The 19,108-nt window shown below is 40.3% G+C and overlaps 1 protein-coding gene and 1 long non-coding RNA gene across 9 annotated transcripts in view; one reads left to right on the forward strand and one right to left on the reverse strand.

The window, feature by feature from the left end:
* Positions 1-19,108, forward strand: part of LOC101173688 (protein tyrosine phosphatase receptor type M) — a 301,112-nt gene that overhangs the window by 115,289 nt on the left and 166,715 nt on the right. For all 8 annotated transcript variants that reach the window (XR_013650742.1, XM_078935433.1, XM_078935435.1 and 5 more), the window contains 2 exons: positions 2,527-2,728; positions 2,903-3,005. Coding sequence is in view for 7 of the 8 variants with exons in the window: in XM_078935433.1 (XP_078791559.1) it covers positions 2,527-2,728; positions 2,903-3,005 (305 nt within the window). In the remaining variant the exon portion in view is untranslated. The remainder of the gene's footprint in view (positions 1-2,526; positions 2,729-2,902; positions 3,006-19,108) is intronic.
* On the reverse strand, positions 1,587-10,643 carry LOC110014830 (uncharacterized). The gene is made up of 2 exons (XR_002289841.2): positions 10,308-10,643; positions 1,587-2,998 (listed from the first exon to the last, which is right to left on the reverse strand). It is a non-coding gene; the product is annotated as an uncharacterized LOC110014830 (long non-coding RNA).

Genomic DNA, 19,108 nt, shown 5'->3' on the forward strand with positions numbered 1-19,108 from the left:
GCAGGTTTATTGTTCCATAAAAAGCTTGATATGGATGAGTCTAATGTTTTGAACCATTTTAATGGCGGTTGTGTGGGAATCATTGAGAAGAGATAATTAACTTTGGGTACGATTTTCATTTTTACTGTGGCTACCTTGCCCATAAGGGACAGAGGCAGGTTGGTCCAGCGTGTTAGATCGTCCTGTATGTTTTTCAGTAATGGGGTGTAGTTTAGCTGCACCAGTTCTGATAGTTTGGGGGGAAAATTGATACCTAGATATTTGATATTTCCTGATTTAACTGGTATTGTGAGTCTTTGCTCCGCATTATTGTTCAGTGGTAATAAAACAGACTTATTCCAATTAATGGAATAGTCTGATATAGAGGAGAATTCATTAATGATTGTTGCCGTTTTATTTACAGAATGTAAATTACTTAAAACAGTAATATGTCATCTGCATAGAGACTAATTTTATGATGGCTGTGTTTGGTTTTAATTCCTTTAATGCTCTCATTCTGTCTTATTGCTGCAGCTAGAGGCTCAATAAATATAGCAAAAAGAGAAGGAGAGAGTGGGCAACCCTGTCTGAAGCCTCTAGCTTTTAAACGTAATCAAAACTCATTGTTTGGGTGCAAATGAATATAGGGTTCCTGCGGAAATCCTTAATATAAGGATTTCTACAAATGTATTTTTCTTTTATATCCTAATTAGCTATTATGGTAAAGTTTGAGGAACCTGGGTAGGGATTTCAGTATCTGACCTACCCATTTGGTTTCTATTTGGGCCGTTTCATTTTGGAAATCATGGGGTTGCTGGAGGCCCTCCAACGGTTGGGTGAAGGTGGAGCACACCCCGGATGGGTCACACACACAGTCACGCCTACAAGACAATTCAGAGCCACCAGTTAACTTATGAGGCATTTTTTGGGTTGTCAGAGGAAACTAGACATTTAAATGCATGCATTCAAACTCCAGACAAAAAAGAGCCGGCTGAGATTTGAACCGGGGCCTTTTAGCTTGGAGGCGACAGTTCTAAACACTACGTCACAGCTCATTGTCATACCTAAATATTTACCAATATATTTTGTTAGAAGTTTTGTAATAATAATTACGTTTTATAAGTTGCTTTTCAAAACACCCAGGGTTACAGTACTATAAGTAGTACTGTAACTTGTACACACAGATCTTCCCACAGGCCCCCGTTGAGTCCAGCCAAAAGTGATGAGGTGGGATCACTACTCCGAGGGCCCGCTACCTATGGGAGAGGGGTCAATGCTATATGGTTTGGGTCACAGTCGAAGGCAGTGCCTTGGCAGCCAGACCCCCGGTCACTGAATTTTGGGGACTTGAAACATCTTTTCCATGAGAGGGGACGAGGCCAAGAAGGTTGAAAGGTTCCCACTATACAGTCTAGCTCACCTCCACATGGAGCAGAACATGATGGATGTTATTCTATTCTAAATAGGATTTTTTTACCGTCAACTTCAGTTACCTTAGGGTCTGAAAGATGATGCCTTGGCTGCATGTTTTGCAATCTTGTGAATTTGATAGTGTGTGTGTAAAAAAACAAAAACGAATTCACAAATATATCACGCTGAATCATGAATTCTTTCTGGTAAATCTGTATTTATTCTCGGTTCCAGGGTGTTCCATTGTAGTTGAAAAGACCTGCACATGTGTCCAGTGTCCACAAGTCATTTCAAACTCCTCTGAAATTATATGATATTGGATTTTGGTGTTCAAACTCATTTCCCAGACAAAGAACAAATGAGAAAAGCCTTCAAGCATTTCAAAACTTGATGGCTACAAATTATGCAGGTCTCCAAACTCCCTTTGTGTTTAGTAATTGGAATTATAATGGAGGTGCTTCTTTACCAGCAAAGGCATTTTGTTAAAGTAGGACTCTACACTTATTAAAAATGAACATTAACAAAAACACTAACCTTAATGGCTCTCACCAGAGCTCCCAGTGTTTTTTTTTAATGAAAGAGAAATACATTAGTTTGTTCCTCCATCCTCAAATCCACCAGCATGCATCAAGCTTTGGCTTTAAAATATGAGGCGCTGCTTTCTAAGTCAAATGTGAACCTGTAATGAGGCAGTCTGTTTCCATGGTCCCTCTAAACCGGACTTCCTTTGGAAACCAGAGTGACTGTTTGTTTTTTATGAAGCAAATATAATCAGACACATCAATGAAAAACAAATGACATCAATCTATTTGTGGAGGTCTTAATTACGCAGTTAAGTTTAGAGTTTAGGACAGTAGAAATAATCCATCTTTTTGTTTTTTGATTTGATTTAAAATGGTTTATTTCAAGCAATCAAAGCAAGAATAATGCACAAAAGAATACCCTCAGCAGTTATACATCCATATTAGTATATTATTGAGTTTGTGTAATAACATGCATCAACCTGGTAAATATAATAGACTTTATCTGTTGGTGCTTCTGGATGTTTCTGATGGCAAATCTTTGTTCCATGAAAACACATTTTTATCAAGCTCAAGCAAATACCATAAGATTCTGTCCATCTTCTCTTTGTGCTAGATCTTTTACAAGGCGGTGAGCTCCTTTGACCCTGAACTGGACCTCTCCAACCAGAGTGGGAAAGTAGTGAAGATGAGCAACGAAACCACCCACGTGTTCACAGGCCTGTACCCAGGCTCCACTTACTCCTTCACCCTGCGTGCCAGCACAGCCAAGGGCTACGGCCCTCCCGTCATTACCCAGTTCACCACCAAGATTTCAGGTCGGAGAAGTCAAACGAAGCATGTTTTAGAATAAGGAATGCAACTCTCAAGACAAAATATTTTTCCTAGAATAGCAATACATAAATCTGATCATCTGATTTCCAAGCAGACATAGTTTCTTAGAGGACGATGAGCATGAATGGATTCTGACAAAAGCTGCCTATTCACCACAGCACCCTCCATGCCTGCTTATGACCAGGAGACCTCTCTGAACCAGACAGACAGCACCGTCACAGTCCTCCTCAAACCAGCCCAGAGCAGAGGTGCCCCTGTAAGGTAAGAAGAGAACAAAGTCAGAACATTTCACCATTAGTGACAAACTTTAATCAAAGAGCTTTTTTTTAATAGATACTCTACCATGAAGTTGATTTCCGTGCCTTGATGTTCACATTTGGGCTTTGTGAATCTTAAACCTGGTGCGGGTCCCTGTCATTTATTTGTCTGAACCCCAAACGCTACGGAGTACATGCGGGAATGTTTTCTGGCTTGATGAAGTGTAAATTATTATTACTGCAGAAAAGCTGCTCTGTTTGAATATCACGTTTTTTTTTAATGTCATTTAGCTTACAAAGGCCACTGCGGCTTTAGGTTGAGTTGATTTATTTTGGTTGGCGTCTCCGTCAGTGGTTTCTGCTCCACTGTTCACATGGGATTTTGGCTGAAGCCCAGACTGAGCCCTGCAGGAGGTCTAAGCTGTTGTTTGGAAGGATCTGCTGCAGCGGTCAATGTTACAGCAGATCTGGAGAAGCCTCCCACTGAAGACTCTGTGTTGTTGAGTCACTGTGTTCAGCTTTAGGTCCTGCCGTCCTAACAGGTGAATAAGGAAATGATCACAGATTCTTCTTCATTCAAGGAAACTTCTTGTTTCTGCACCATGTGTCAGTGGTCCAACAGCATCATTTATATCTTTGCAGCGTGCTGTATTTGTCCAGCTGAGCTGGACTAAACATCCTAGTATCCAGTAGATCCTCTGCTGAACAGGGTACTACGGTGGCCCAGAAGGGTCACAACACAACACAATAACTTACCTCACAACACCTTAACTCACAACACATTTGCATTCAGGGATGGCATTGTCAGACAGAAGTATGTTGTGTTGTCAAAAATACAGAAGAGAGTGAAATGTGATCTAATCTTCAGGGACAGCTTATGGCTTTCTACATGTTTTTAGCATACAAGTTATTTGTCTTCCCATGCGAGCAGTTTTAGGTTTTCTCTTTAAAAACACAATTCTTTATCATGAGAACTGGATTCTTTTGGTAAAACTGATTCTCATTTACTTTTGTAAAAAAGTTTATTTTTCTTTCGCAAGAATGTCATATATTTCTATAACTGTTCTGTAAAAACTCACAGTACACACAGGGGAGTGACAAACTCGCGTTTCCTGAACAAATCCATTTTATGCCATCACATCAGAGTTTTTTAAAGACTGCAGCTTGGACATCTTTCGTCAGGCTTGTCAGCTCCTGTTTGCCAGACTTTCAACTGCTGAGATCTCGAGAAGACGCCCCAGCAAGTAAAACAAAATGATGGTGTGTTTCTCGCAGGTTTTGATGACAAAAGCAGCCGTTCTTATCAAATACGTAGTTACAAACCTTTCATTGTAAAACAGTGTTCAGAGTTGAAGCTTCTGTTCATTAACATCCTGCTGTTTACCCCTGAAAGGCACAGGCTGCAGGAAAGCCTTTCAGAAATGTCAATTTTGGATGATTCCTTAAATTTGATCATGTTGGTTCAGAAGATGCATACTCTGACGTAGATCTAAGATATTTTTTATCATTATTGATGTTAACCCTTGTGCTATCTTAGATGACCCCCCCCCCCCCCCCTTCCATTGACGTGTTCTCCCTACCATGACAAAGGTGGATAAAGGTGGAAAGATTTCATGTAATCCATGGACACCAGTGAAGATCACAAATCATTGAAGAAAAAAGGTTCAGAGCTCTGTCTAGTGCAGGGGTCACCAACCCTGTGCCCGCGGGCGCACACACCCCTTGTGGCGCCCGCAGGGAATGCACCCAAAGAAAATCTTTTTTTTTTTTTTTTTATTGAAGCAAATATTCAACAAACAACCACGGCATGTCTGTCAATGACAACAATATCAATTCTGAGATAAAGGTAGACAAAGAAAACCCAAATATGTAAACAAATATGACTTAAAAAATAATCACTAAAAGTAAGTGTCTATTACAAAAGTTTAAATAGATCAAATAAATTACACAATTTCTGGACATTCTTATGATTCATGTAATGTAAAGATTTTGAGAATAGGTTGAGGTGGTTGAGTAATCCATTAATGTGAGGATTAATATTCCTGTCTGTTTTTATTTACATTTATGTTTAAAAAGTTAAAATTAAGTTAAAGTTACAAAGGTTTAAAAGTTTAGCTTTAGTGTGTTCAATAAATATTTATCTTGTTCGGCTGCAACCTAAAGTCTGTTTTGAAATTAGGCTCCCTCTGCAACTGAGTTTGACCCCCCCCTGTAATACGAGTCTAGAAAATTCATGCATGTTTTTGTGTGTAAAATGAGCAAATAAAAATAGGGCACACAAAAGGAAGTCCTCAAATTGTGTTGTTTTTTTTTTGGGGGGGGGGGGGGGGGGGGTAGGAGGTTTTTAGTGGCGCCCTTCATACCACTTGGTGCCCATGAAATAGCCCTCGGTCTCAAAAAGGTTGGTGAACCCTGGTCTAGTGGGTCTAGATGACCCCACTCCCAACGTTAAAGTGCCCAGGATAGCACATGGGTTACAAGACAAATCAGCGCAGCACTTTATGGCAGTGCTGCACTTAATTACAATTAACATTGTATAAATGAATAAATGATAAATACAATTAATTGTGAAATGCTTTGATGACAGCAGAGCTTCTTGTCTCAACAGGTGCATGTCTCCTTTTCCATCTCCTGCCTCTTTATCAATTTTCAGAGGACATGGCGACTAGCGGGTTGTCTTCATGTGTAGCTGCCTTTAAATATGCTAAAGAGAAGAGGTGGAGGAGACAGCAAACAGGAGACTGATGGAAGTTTTAGGAAATATATGGGAAGCTTTTTCAAGGTGTTTTTCAGCCACAATAACGAAGCCCCTTCTAAAAGTGGACGGCCAATAATTAACCCTATACATATACGTTTTCATTTTAAATGACTGAATTCAGTTGGGTCTGCAAAACCATTCTGGGTAGCACTTTACCTTTTACAGACAGTGAATTATGCTTACTGTGCAGAATTTAGGCCCAATAAGACTTGGAGGTTCCTGAAAGTAACAAACTCTGAAGCAGATTCAGAGATTCTTCATTGAAGGAGGACATCCATCTGCACTGGTTTGTGCAGCCGTTCATGCAGAACAACACGCAATGAAAGCCAACACTTCTACAAATCAATTTGAAATGCTCTGTGAAAAGGATTTGACTGAAGACAACAGTGATTAAGGAGTCGCAAAGCAAAAGTTTCCTGGTCTGATCATGCTCTTCTGCATACAATTATACTTTTTCACCTATAATTAAAATGTAAAATAATGATTAATGATAGACTGTTCTCAAGTGATAATTCAATGAGCAATTTCTTTATACAATTTAAAAGGATTTTTCCATTTTTCAAGTTAATTTGCAATTCTAAGTTAATTTTAAATTAATCTAAAATCTACCGTGTCTTTGTGTCAAAACTCAAAATCAATTGAAAAATATACCCCACAGGTATGGATCAGAAAAAGTGATGAATTGGGCCCAGGGGTAGGAATGAGGCCATTTTCTGAACCCATTGAACCCCCTTTGGGGTCCCAGAGCTGCTGAAGCCTATCCCAACAGTGGGGCAAAGGCAGGGTTACACATTGAAGAGGTTTCCATTGCAGGGCTGTTTTACAATTTCTTTTGAATTCTGGAACTAGAACACTGTTGCAAATTAAAATGCAATCCATTTTAGATTACGTTAAAATGAAATTAAAACCGAAAATGAACTGAAATGTCGTTTTTCATGTTGAATTATCAATTGCATAAAACATTTTAAAACTACTGATTTGCATATGGAATTGACAGTTGTAAAATGTGTTTTCTATTAAATTGTGGTACACAAATGTATCTATTTAAAATACAATTGATGAACAAAAGTAAGACGGATTTGGATTTTCTTCACGTTGATTTCTAAATTGGTAAATGGATTTTTTTGAATTTATGCTTGGATTTCATATTGAATTGTCCAACGGAATCTGCTATTTGAAAATGTATGATTAAAAAAATGAAATTTCTACTAAAAATATTAGTGTGGATGACATCAGTTTCCAGATGTGATGCTGTAACACTGGAAAATGGGGGATTGCTCGATAGTGTGGGGGTAAAAAAATGGCACATATGAGCCGTGCTGGCGTTAATTGATGGACCACAGCAGACATTTTCTTGGCTGTCAATTTTTACATTTTTCAGTGTAATTACTAATTATTATAACATTTCCACCCTGACATTTGCCTCTAATTTCTGAAGCAGGGGAACAGTTTTTACCAGAGGGTATGTTGTTGCTTTAAGAGGATTATTGAACCCTCTATCAGTCTTGTCATGTTCAGCTAATGTGTGCAGAAGCCCGTCGTAGGGCCAGAACCCGCCTCCTCACTCAGGAACATCAAAATAGACGTTTAATAAACGATTTATGATGCTTTCCTTATCATCCTCCACACTAAATCAGCTGTTCTCTTCTGTCAGATGTTTTTTTTTGCCTTGAGGAAGCTCGTGCAAGTCAAAAAAAATCAGTAAAATACTCCAGTTTCAGTAGAATTTAGGTGTTATTTCTGCCCTGTAGCATCAGATTATCTTGACTTAACCTAAAATCACTTCAGTGATTTTTCTGCCATCTTGAAATAAGCAACAACCTTCTTTAATTTTTGCACCGCGAGCAGCAGCAGCTGTAACGTATGCTACCTTCTGATTTGTTGGCTTCACAGCTAAAATCTGGTGTAGAGACAGAAGCAGGAGGGAGATGCTGGGTCAGGAGAACCGCTCTTAAATCACATTAAGGCACCGCTGGCACATTAGCATTACAGAGAGACGGCCAGGGATTGGAATGCTCCCTGTACCCCCCCCAGCCCTTGAGAAAAATAAATCTAAGTTTCAGGTCACAATTCAGTCGATTTCAAGTCAATCCACCATAATTGGTTGGCGTCACATGGCAGCAGAGCTGAAATCTATCGGGCAGCGAAGCTGGAGGAGGCCTAATTGGTGTCAGTTCAGGTTGCATCGTGTCCGGCGCTGCTGATAGATCAGTCTGAACAGCTTAAAGCCTTCTTCTGGTACACCTTCCCTTTTCACCTCTGTTCAATTCTTAGTTCCTCAATTTTCTGTTCTCAAAGATCCAGAAGCTTTTTGTGAAATGTGCCACACAAATAAAAATTACTTATTAATCTGCAGGAGTTTTATTGCAAATACTGAAGCAAGTGGAGTAGCTGAGTATTAACTATTTCTGCTCCCACTGCTCTGAAGATTGGAACCCATCTGTTGGTGATGTTTTCTAGAAGAAAACCAAAGAGGAGGTTTATGGATGCAGTGAAAGAAGACATGAAGGAGCAAGGTCATGCAGCTTTGGCTTCTTTAGTCATAGCCTCCAATGTTCATTTTTAACCCCTAAAAGCCATAGTGATGCACTGAATGTAAGGCTGAAGCCAAATCCTCCCCCCACCCCGACATTAAGCCCTCCAAACGGACAGTTATGGAAAAATAGTGTCTTCAAATTTGGGTACTCCAACTTGATGACATCATCAATAGCCACGGGTCAGCTACGATAGCATGGAGGTGCTAGTGCTCAGAAATACATAAACACATCAGTTTTATATCATTAAAAATGTCATGCTAAACAAAAAGTCATTACTTACATTTAAATGTAGACATTTGTGCTCTAAAGGCCCGTTCACACCGGGATGAATTTAACGCCTCGTGACTAAACAAAAGGCACCAATGAGAGTGTGCACACCGACGCGAAAAAACGCCAGGCGTCAGAGCGTCAAAAAAAAAAAACGCCTCGGGTTCGTTTTCTATTCGACCAATGAGAATGGCGCTTTCGCACACGTGTCTGGAGCTTCTGAAGTTACAGTAAAACACAACTTGGGGGCGCTCAAACACAAAACTGCCTTGCTGAGCACACATACCAGCGAAGAAGATAGACGCCGAGTAGCGTCTACACTGCCGCGAAGAAATAATGACGGACATTCTAAAATATCCCCGAACCAAGCACCAGTCGGAGCTACTGGTGCTTGAAATATTCATGTTTTCTTTGTATGATTCTGACAAGCGCGTAAACACTTGCTCTCTTCTTCTGAGTGAAAAGCGACTTTAAGAAGCATAAAATTGTGCAGCGCCACCTTGTGTACAGGAGTATTTCTGTTTACATTAAGCGCCATCTAATGTCAGGGAATGAAATTGCATGTTCGCTCGGCTCATCGTCAGCGAAGATCGCCTGGGTGTGAACACAAAAAACGCTGGCGAAAAACGCTGGCGAATAACGCCTGGCGAATATTCATCCCGGTGTGTACGGGCCTTTAAGCTCACCCACGTGAAGAAAAGCACTTCTCCTCAGAGTAACGCGGCGGAAGGATGCAGAGCCCCCCCGCTGCGAGGGTTAGCCCGTAAAAAAACATTTTGGGCACCACTACCCCTTGCAATTGGAGGGATAAGGAGAAGCCGTAGGGGTAGAATTTATGTTTAGCCCAGTTCAAATTCCTTAAAAAATGAGCAGATCATGCTGTCCTTGTCACAGCAGAAGACTTGGTTCTAAAACTGAGGTCTGCTCCTCCAGATTTGTTAGAACTTATCGGATCATTTCCAGCCTCATGCTTCTCCTGGGAGGACTTATTTACTGAAACCGCATTAGCTGCATTTTTGTTTCATTATCATAGGGGGACTAGGGGTGTGTGTTGGCAAGAGTCTGGCGATCCGATACGTATCCCGATATTTTACCGAAACATATTTTACACTGTAATAAAATTTTCAAATTCAGTTTATTTAATGATCACAATTTTAAGCACTACAACTGTATCTCATATATAAGTTGCTTTTACCAAGGCAAATTCAACAACAACAAAATATTTTTCAGCATAAGAAAAAACAAAGAATGTATGTGCCTTAACTAATAATGGGGAATTAAAATACTGGGTATTTTTTTAATATTGCTTAATGTAGCTTCTCCAGTGCTTTTAAATGGTTGAGGAGCCTGAATGGTGCTTCAAAAATAAAGGGTGGGAGCACTGATTCTTTCCAGAAACAATAAAGTGCGATGACGAGGCAGCATGATGACAGAATGAAGGAGACGTTTTAATGTGACAAAGATCCTTTGTTTTGTTAACATATCACTCTGCTCTGCACCGTTGCAGCCAGGCTTTCTCATACTAGCAAACTATTAACGTCGATCACCACGATGTCGGCCTTTTTTCAGAGCGTTGTACACATCCCTCTGATTCATCAGGTCTCTGAACTAGAATCTATTGCTGGGAGGTTCAGCAGAACTTTGACCCGCTTTGCTGACAGCATTAGCCGCTGCGCAGCTGCACTGCTTTTCGTTTTTATCTGAGCCGCTAAAAAACACAGCAATCCACGTTTTTATACCTTACCGGCAGCAACATGGCTCAGAGTTTCTGTTTGGTATCCATACCAACTAAAAACGAAGTCGTTCATGGCTCATAAAAACAGAACCAGCTGCCTCTGGCTGCAGTCTTCCTGTTGTCTTGTGTTGTGTTCAGCTGCTCAAAGAGGCTCCGTGTTCTCTGCTGCCAACTAGCGGTCGGAGGGTGAAGTGGACAACAAGAGTCAGACACTGAAGGACGCTCAGAAATAATTAAATAAATATCGTCATGGCAGCATTTTGAAGCCATACAAGTATTGCCAAATGAAGTATTGCGATATGTTGCCAAATCGATTTTTTTTCTTACACCCCTAATACTGATTGTCAGCAAGTTCGAATCAGAAACAAAAGAGATGATGAGGTAGGTTTTACACAAAACAAACCCAGTGTCTGATAAAAAATAATTTAACTGCTTAATAGAATTTATAGACACAATGAACTTCATTGAATCAAAAGAGATGATGATTTTCTGCTGCAATGGTTTCACATTGCACTAAATGACAGAATCAAAATGATTCATTCTGTAAACTCTTCCTCTGCTCAAAGGCACATCAGCTTCCTCAGTAGAACACACAGCTCTTCTACTGAACGCAGAGGAAATTATTTTTTACATGAAGGGCGGGTGCTTTCATAAAGTATGGTCTTGTCATTTATAGTAGTAGGTTTAGGGGCTGTCATCTGGACTTAGTTTTTAAAGGTTTACTGTAAAAACTGAGTCCAAATGACAGCCCCTAAACCTACTACTATGATGGAATCAACCTGGATGAATGAGAGTCTATTGTCATTTAAGCAGTGTATCGCATAACCCCCCCACCCCAAAGCATGTTTGCTGAATCTCGTGTAGATTTTAGTTGCAGTTTCGTTTCCCAGTGGAGTGAAGATTCTGTGACACAAAGACTGGGGTTGGGATTTCCACGTTACTAGACTTCTTACCCTTGGAGCCTCATAGCCGTTGGCACTTGGTATTTTGCCTGAGGAAAAGAAGCCAGCTCTGCTCACACAGCCTGTCATTAAGTCATGGCACAACCACATCATCAGATAACAGAAAGCCACCAGGGACTGACAGTTTCTTTTCTTAATCTCTCTATCTGTTGGTTTTGGAATACTAAGTGCTGATATTGGCAAAACAATCCAAGGTTTATTGGGTTTTTAAAGGAATACATGACCAAACATTAGGATTTGTATAAAGAAATATGATGAGAAGTACACATAGCATTTAAGTCAAAGTCAAAGTAACTTTGTCAATCTCTACAACGTTTCCACATGCATAGAAATTGAAATTCTGTTTCTCTTCAACTCTAGTCTAAACGGGGAAACAACTTCAAATCACAGAATAAAACAAATAAACACACTATAAATAGGAGAAAAAAATAAAGTAACTGTAGTTTAGTTCCTGGAAGACTGGTGAAGGTGCACTTAGTGCTGATGAGGTAGATGACGTGTGTATGTCAGGGTCCAGCAGAGCAGGAGGCAACGGGGCAACAAGAGGGAAATGGGGGCAGGGCTGGGAGAGAGTTCAGCTTCCTGATAGCCTGAGTCTGCTGGTCCTGGCCTGGAGACGACGTGGTCTTCTCCCGGATGGCAGCAGACTGAAGGAGCTGTGGGATGGATGGGTGGGGTCATCTGCAATGCAGAGGGCTTTTCGGGTGAGGCGGGTGTTGTAGATGTCCTGGAGGGAGGGAAGGGGGGCACCGATGATCTTCTCAGCTGCCCTCACGATGCGTTGGAGGGACTTCCGGCAGGACGCGTTGCAGCAATAATTGGGGAATCCCTTAAGTGGAGTGGTGACTGAGGCGCAGGGGGACACGACGCGCCAGATGCACCGGGTGACACCCCCCCAAAAGCCCGCAGAGGTCCAACAGGACGGCTGGAGGAAGTCAGAACCGGCTCATAAGCCACTCGTCCTCGTTTGCCAGCAAGTCTTCTTGCTGTCTAAAGATGCGTTCACTCTGAATTCTTCCATTTGCCACATCTTCTAAGAGCGCCAGATCAGCCATTGTGCGTCATTACGCATTGTGATGGGGCATTTTATTTCCCTCCATTTAATTACATCTGACAAGCTACAGATGTCGGGAATAATCCACGTGGAAATGGGAAATTGATCAGCAAATGTAATTTCTTGTTGCTTTCTGAATGGTTGAGACATACGCCATACATTGTTTTATCAAAAATAAAACAAACTAAAGGCATATGCATGAATACCATAATTCTGTAGCTTATGAAGAAATGTTTTACTATGAAAACAACTTTCCCAAGTGGACAATTAATGCATCTCTCTCCATCTATCCATCCGTCTGTCTGTCTGCACCTCTATCTGCTCCGCCAGACGGACACATTATACACGCGGCTAATCAGTTTTGTACATTATTTCGTTCTGTTAACTACATTATTTATGAGGATGAATTGCACAACATGCCAATATTGCAGAACATATTTCACTTTTCTTTTTCCAAATAAGTGTTCATTTGAATTTCTGTTGTAATTTTCGTTTGATTGTTTTGTTTGTTTCACTGCTGATCGATCAAACGGGTGTTGGTGTAGCTGTTAATTGTCAGACTTGCTTTGTGAAGTCTTCATGTTATTTCTGAGAGGCAGTATTGTCATTTTCACTTTCACGTGTTTCTTCCATCTGCCGACGGCGTCGCCGTTTCTCATTCCACCCGTTTTTGTGCGTACGCCTGGGTCAGAGCTTGAAGGACCGCACATTTTCCCGTCAAGTTTGCTTTTCATAAATCTCAACTATTGCGTAGAGATTCGCGTACGCCTTCTTTTGTGCGTACGCAACCTTTAGAAATGAGGCCCCTGAAATCCACCACCATCTCCTTCGTCTTCTCCACGTTCAGGAGGAGATTATTGTCTCTGCACCAACCAGCCAGGTGGCTCACCTCACTCCTGTAGTTTGTCTCATCACCGTTGCTGATGAGACAAACTACACATTTTATGTCTCTTAATCGATGACAGTAGATTTCAGCTGAAGGGTCATTTCTCTGCTGCTCTGCAGCTGCTTAACTGGCTCCACTGCACCACCTGTACTTCACCTTTGACCTCTGCCCTCAATAGGAACATGTAATTAAAGGCTGAATTCTCCTGCAGACTCTCAGCAGGGTTAAAAATGTCATCATTTTCTCACCTAGATGCCAAACATGGGAAACCCACCTTGTGCAAAGGCAGATTTTCGAATGTACTTTAACTGCAGGGGTAAATATGCTGTACACTGCAGAATACTGGTTCAGACACTACCAACCGCAGGGAGCAATTGATCACGTCCAGAGCTGTGAGTGCTGAGAATCTTCTGCACAAACATCTTTTTTTTACTTGTCAGATGGATGTTCAGGGTCACTTACATTTCTTGCCTCTGCCCATTGTCATTTTCATAATGCATGTTCTGTGTAAATACAGGGATTAAACATGTGTGATTAGATATACGCAGTAATGGTTTAAGTCAGGGGTGTCAAACTCATTTTGGTTCTGGGGCCACATTCAACCCGTCTGATCTCAAGTGGGCCGGACCAGTAGCGTAAAGGCAAACAGCTTTATTCTTGTTTTTTTACTCAATTGGAAAACATGCCTCAACCAACATGGTAGCCTACTCATTTCTTATTACACATTCATTCACAGAGGCCAATGGATCTTAAATAAAATTAATTTCACTTTAAAAATATTAGTTTATTCAACTTTATACAGACTGAATATTTTAAATCTGACACTGAAGCAATCCTGATAATAAATTCAAGAGGGGCTACAGACAAAAATGAAACATCTTCCTAAAATGTAAACGTCCAAACGATGACAAAATTACACTAAATTAAACTTGCAAACATTTGTGAGAATCAGAGTTTGGAGTTAACCTCCTTTCTCTCCTGAAACTTCACCAGACCGTCAATATCAGGATTCCAATCCTGTGCAGAAACACATTTACTGTCATTCAAGTGTTCAAAACACAATGAAATGTCCATTATTATTATTATTCATAATTATAAGAATCTTTCCTGGTTTCTGCCTGAATTTTGTGGAAACACCTGCCTCCTTCCTGACCTTTGATGGAGCGCCATCAGTGACCAAAATTACTTCATGTGACCAGTTCACTCCAACATCGTCCAGCACAGTAACTAGAGAGCTGACTATGTCATCAGTTGTTGTGTCCATCAACTCAAGAAACTCCGCTGTGACGTCTCTTTAACACCTCTAAGAAATATGCACAGTTATGTGTGATGTTGGTGCTCTCATCAATAGTGACTGAAAATACAATAAATGACTGGAATCCTTCATATGGCTGCCCATGTTTCCTCAGAGATGTTGGATCTGATCGGAATTCTGAGAGACTCATGTTTAAGGTCGACTGCTTTTTGGGAACAAGACTTCTGCAGCCTTCAGCATTTTTCAATAAGTTCACCATCAGAAAATGGTTTGGATGTTTGCTCCAACTTGTCTGCAGTAAGGTAGCTAGCTGTCACTGCTCCATCACTGACGTCACGGCTGCAGTAAATCCAGATGGTTATTTATCGGTCCAGCTAATAGTTGCTAAATCTTTTTTTTTCTTAACTGCAAATGGTGAAACTTTTCTTTGTGGAGAGTCTCATAGTGGTGCTGAATGTTATATTCTTGGAGAACCTGTTGATGACATACCAAGCATGCAGGTTTGCATTCAGCTCCGTGAACAAATAAAACGCTTTCCATTTTCCTGGAAAGCTCAGGACTTCACTTCAACCTTTTTTTCTTCTTGACAACATTTTGGTCATTAGGGTGTCTCTACTGATCATCCTTCAGTGGTGAACCAAACTACTGCCTACCCAGACACAGAGCTGTTAGGTTTTGTTTTTGGCACATGCAGAGTTATGCTGTTTCACCTGTTTAGCTTTTACTTTGCTCTCCCTAGTGGCGGAATTGCGCATTACGGTTATTTCTTTAAAAAATGATAAATCGCCACTGGAATGGACTAGAAACTTGCTTTCTTTTTTAAACATCGTTATGATTTTTACACTTCATGTGTGGGCCGGACTAAACCACCTGGCAGGCCGGATTCGGCCCGCGGGCCGTATGTTTAATACCCCTGGTTTAAGTGGTTTCCTAAAGAACAAACTCATAAATTGCCTGCAATTCAAACAAATTCAAGCAGACGGAGCATTGATGTGCTCATCACTGTCAGCCAATAGGCAATCTTTGTTTTCCCCTTTCAAGGCTGATGTCCAATGTCAAAGCAGGAGCTAATATTGAACGCTACAACGTTACAAACGTTACAAATTACATTTCTATCTTAAATGCTCGCTGTCCTCTCTGGGATTCATTTGCATGTTTAAACAAGTTGAGATTCTTTATTCATTTGTAAGTTAACAAGTATGAAGTGCTTTTTCCTCTCGCACTCCATGAAAGACTTACAATTAAAAATTTCCAATGTGAAACTTTCTTGAAGGTATTTTATTCACATTGGAATAAAAAATAAATGTAGGAAAATATCTCACTTGTACACAAACCATTTTCTGTGAATCAAAGTATCAAATTTATGTCCTTTCTTTTTGGTAGAATCCCTGATCGAATTATTACTTTAGTCTAACTTTTAGGACTATCTTGTTCAAACAAAAAGACATCCAATGGTGTGACTCTCAGTGGCACACAGACTTTAAGTATTTCTAATCTGTCTGATGGAAACAGCTGGGAGTTATAACAGATAGTGTGAGGCTGTGGACACTCCACTCCTCTCCTCCATGTGTGCAATACTCATCCCTCCTCCAAGCCCCGGCTGCTGCCCTTTGGGGCTTTACATGAGAACCCTGATTGGCTCCTTTACCCCACCTTTCATCCCTGTTGTGACAATATTATTGCCCATCATTTGTGCAGATCAGCTGATTAGCTGCAGAGTGCATGTTGGAATGGTTTGAGTGCCCAGCCTTAAAGCTGTGTCACAGAAAACAACTTTGTGTGCAAAAGATGTCAGATAATCTGCAAAACCATTACAGAAAATTTTCATTCTTGCACCCATTCGCTTGTCTTTATTGCATATCAGCATTGATCCGTGTTGTGCAAGTTGATATAATTCAAGAGCAACCTATCCATCTTTTTTAAATACTTCATTCTAGTTTGGAGTGGCAGTTTGCCAGAACTTAACGCCTCCTAAAAGGTGGTATAGTACACCAAAGACTGTTCACAGTCGCTTACAGGGCAACACAGAGAGAGAAAAACCACACATTTATTTTCACGCCTGAGGAAAATTTAGCTTAACCCTCATCAATTAACCTTTCAAGTATGTTTTGATTGTGGGAGGAAGCTGGTTAAAACTCCAAGAAGGTTCTAAGGGCAGGGATGCCCGCTTTAGTTTAATCTGTTTAGTTAGTTCAGTTTAGAATTTTCCTATTGAATTCTATGTATTCATCATCTTTTTTTTCTTTCTTTTTTTATCAAACTTTATTTGTCAGCTTTTTCATTCACAGTATCCTGTTACAGTATTGTTGGGCTCATATTTATAGATATAGACCGGAAACAAAAACAAAAACAAAAAATTTTGTTATACATAAACAGGTAACAGGTAGAAAGTAGAATATAACTAAGAAATAAGCAAGAACAGACAAAAAGAAAACCAAAAAAAAACAAAACAAAAAAACTCCCACCCAACCCACCCTAGGCTCTAAAAACAGATGAAGGAACACTAAGAGAAACAAAAGAGAGATGATTGATAACAGTCTCAATTTCCCACATGCAAGTCCTCAAACGTCAAAAGTAAATGTTTTCACATATTCAATAAGGGGGTGCCACGTCACCGAAAATTTTTGTTGAGTTGATTTTAATTCATCATCTTTTTGATTTCATGTTCACTTTAGAATTATCAGTACGAAACTCTTTGACACGAGTGTTGTGATTTTGGGCTACATAAATAAAATTCAATTGAACTGAATTAAAACTCTCACAGGAACAACGTTACCATCTAGATCACTGGTCCCCAACCTTTTTCACGCCACGGAGCGGTCTTTCAAATGTAGGCGGATAATTATTGTAACAATACTAGGAGGAGGGAGGATTAAAGACGTGACAAGACGAACCCTGTGCTTTTATTTTGACACTCTCGGTGTACATCGCACAGGTGTCATCATCTTCTCTTCTTCCCACACTCATGGTGCAAAAATGAAATTCTGTCTATTAAATGTAGCTTTCTTTTTTTGGAAGTGGAAAGCTCCTCTTGTGTCTCCTGGCTGGGCCTCTTCCCCTTGGCAAAAAACCTTCCAAAGACGTTTGTTTTTTACTCATTTTGCTAGTTCCTGGGTTTTATTTTAGCGGTAACCTATCACGAGACCGAGAAGAGCGCCTTGGCCTGCGTCAAAAATGACATAGTCGGATGGAACAGAGAATTTTTCAAAATAAAACAACTTTCAGATTCCGAAATAAATAAAACAGAAGTAATAAAAGTTATTTTTTCTGTGCAGCCCGGTAATGACCCACGGACCCGGGGGTTAGAGGGAAGATCGGGCCTAAAAAGTCCAGCCTGACCCGATCCAGGCCCGCGGGCATTAAAGCCCAACCCAGCCCGAGCCCGACCAATTAACTTGATTTGCAGGCCCGAGCTTGAAGCAAACCTGAAATTTCAATTTATCCCATAGTGTTTTTGGCAGAAAAAAATGCCAGATTTCTTAAGGTTAAAATATTCTACATATTTTTATGATCATGATAAATGCACAACGAAATAACGCTGGAACACAGAATAAGGGGCCAGACAAAGAGAGTGAAAGAGAGATCTTGATGATAAGCACTCGCTTCATTACACGGAGAAATACTGCAGCCCAGCGTCTGCGCTTCCTGTTTAGTACTTATACAGCAATGACCTTACAGCGCCTTCTCTGTTTTAACCAAATTATTTATTTATAACAAGTATTCCTTAGTTTAGTATCCACACATCGTTTTGGTATACATTTTTATAAACATATATTTATTAAAAACGTCAGCGGAGAGAAGCCCGGCCCGACCCGACCCGAACGTAATGATTGTCATTTTAGTCCCCGACCCGACCCGAATTTTGGGCTTAAGATCTTACCTCTACCGGGGGTTGGGGACTGCTGATCCAGATCACAGTTCTTAAGGAACCTGTTTTTCTGTCTGTGAAACTCTGAGTATTCAGAATGAATTCCAACCCCTTTTTTTGCATAAATATTAAAACCTTTTTCTTCTGGTGTTTTAGTGTGTAGATTTATTTTTCCAGATTTCTTTACAGTCAAGACATATAAAAATGTATAGTTGTGAGGTAGCTTCATATCAACACAGATATTTGATTATGTCAAATAAAACAGATCCGGTATCCATAGAGTTTAACACAAAAATCCAAATCTCCAACTGGAGCAAACAAAAAAAGTTAGTTAATGTTTAGTGCTGAAGTGGGAGGTAGCTGTTCACTGGTGTCATGATCAACTGGAGAGGAAAATATTGTCCTCGTGTTCTTCATGAAATTATTTATAGATCACTGCAGATTTTCTCACCATTCACAGATCATGTTTGCATCTTTGGCTCTGTTTTTTATGTATATGTATATTAAGTTTGGATTTCTTCCTCTGATTAATGACAAGAATGTAATGCTGAGCCCTGTCTACTGTTCTTTTATGCTGCACTATTTCAAGTGTTTGATTCTGTTTAAAAAAGAGGGGCTTTCTGTTGAATGGTGGTGTAATGGTTATCACTCGCCTCACAGCAAGAAGCTGCTGGTTTAAATCCTGTCTTTAGGTGTGAGTGTGTGGTTCTCTGGGGGTGACCTGTACTTGTGAAACGTCAGGGTGTGCCTCATCTTTGGCATCTGGTATAGGCTCCGACCACCTC

Source organism: Oryzias latipes, chromosome 17 (assembly GCF_053564925.1).
Source record: "Oryzias latipes strain Hd-rR chromosome 17, Olatipes_Hd-rR_3.1".
In the NCBI taxonomy this organism is placed as follows: Eukaryota; Metazoa; Chordata; class Actinopteri; order Beloniformes; family Adrianichthyidae; genus Oryzias; species Oryzias latipes.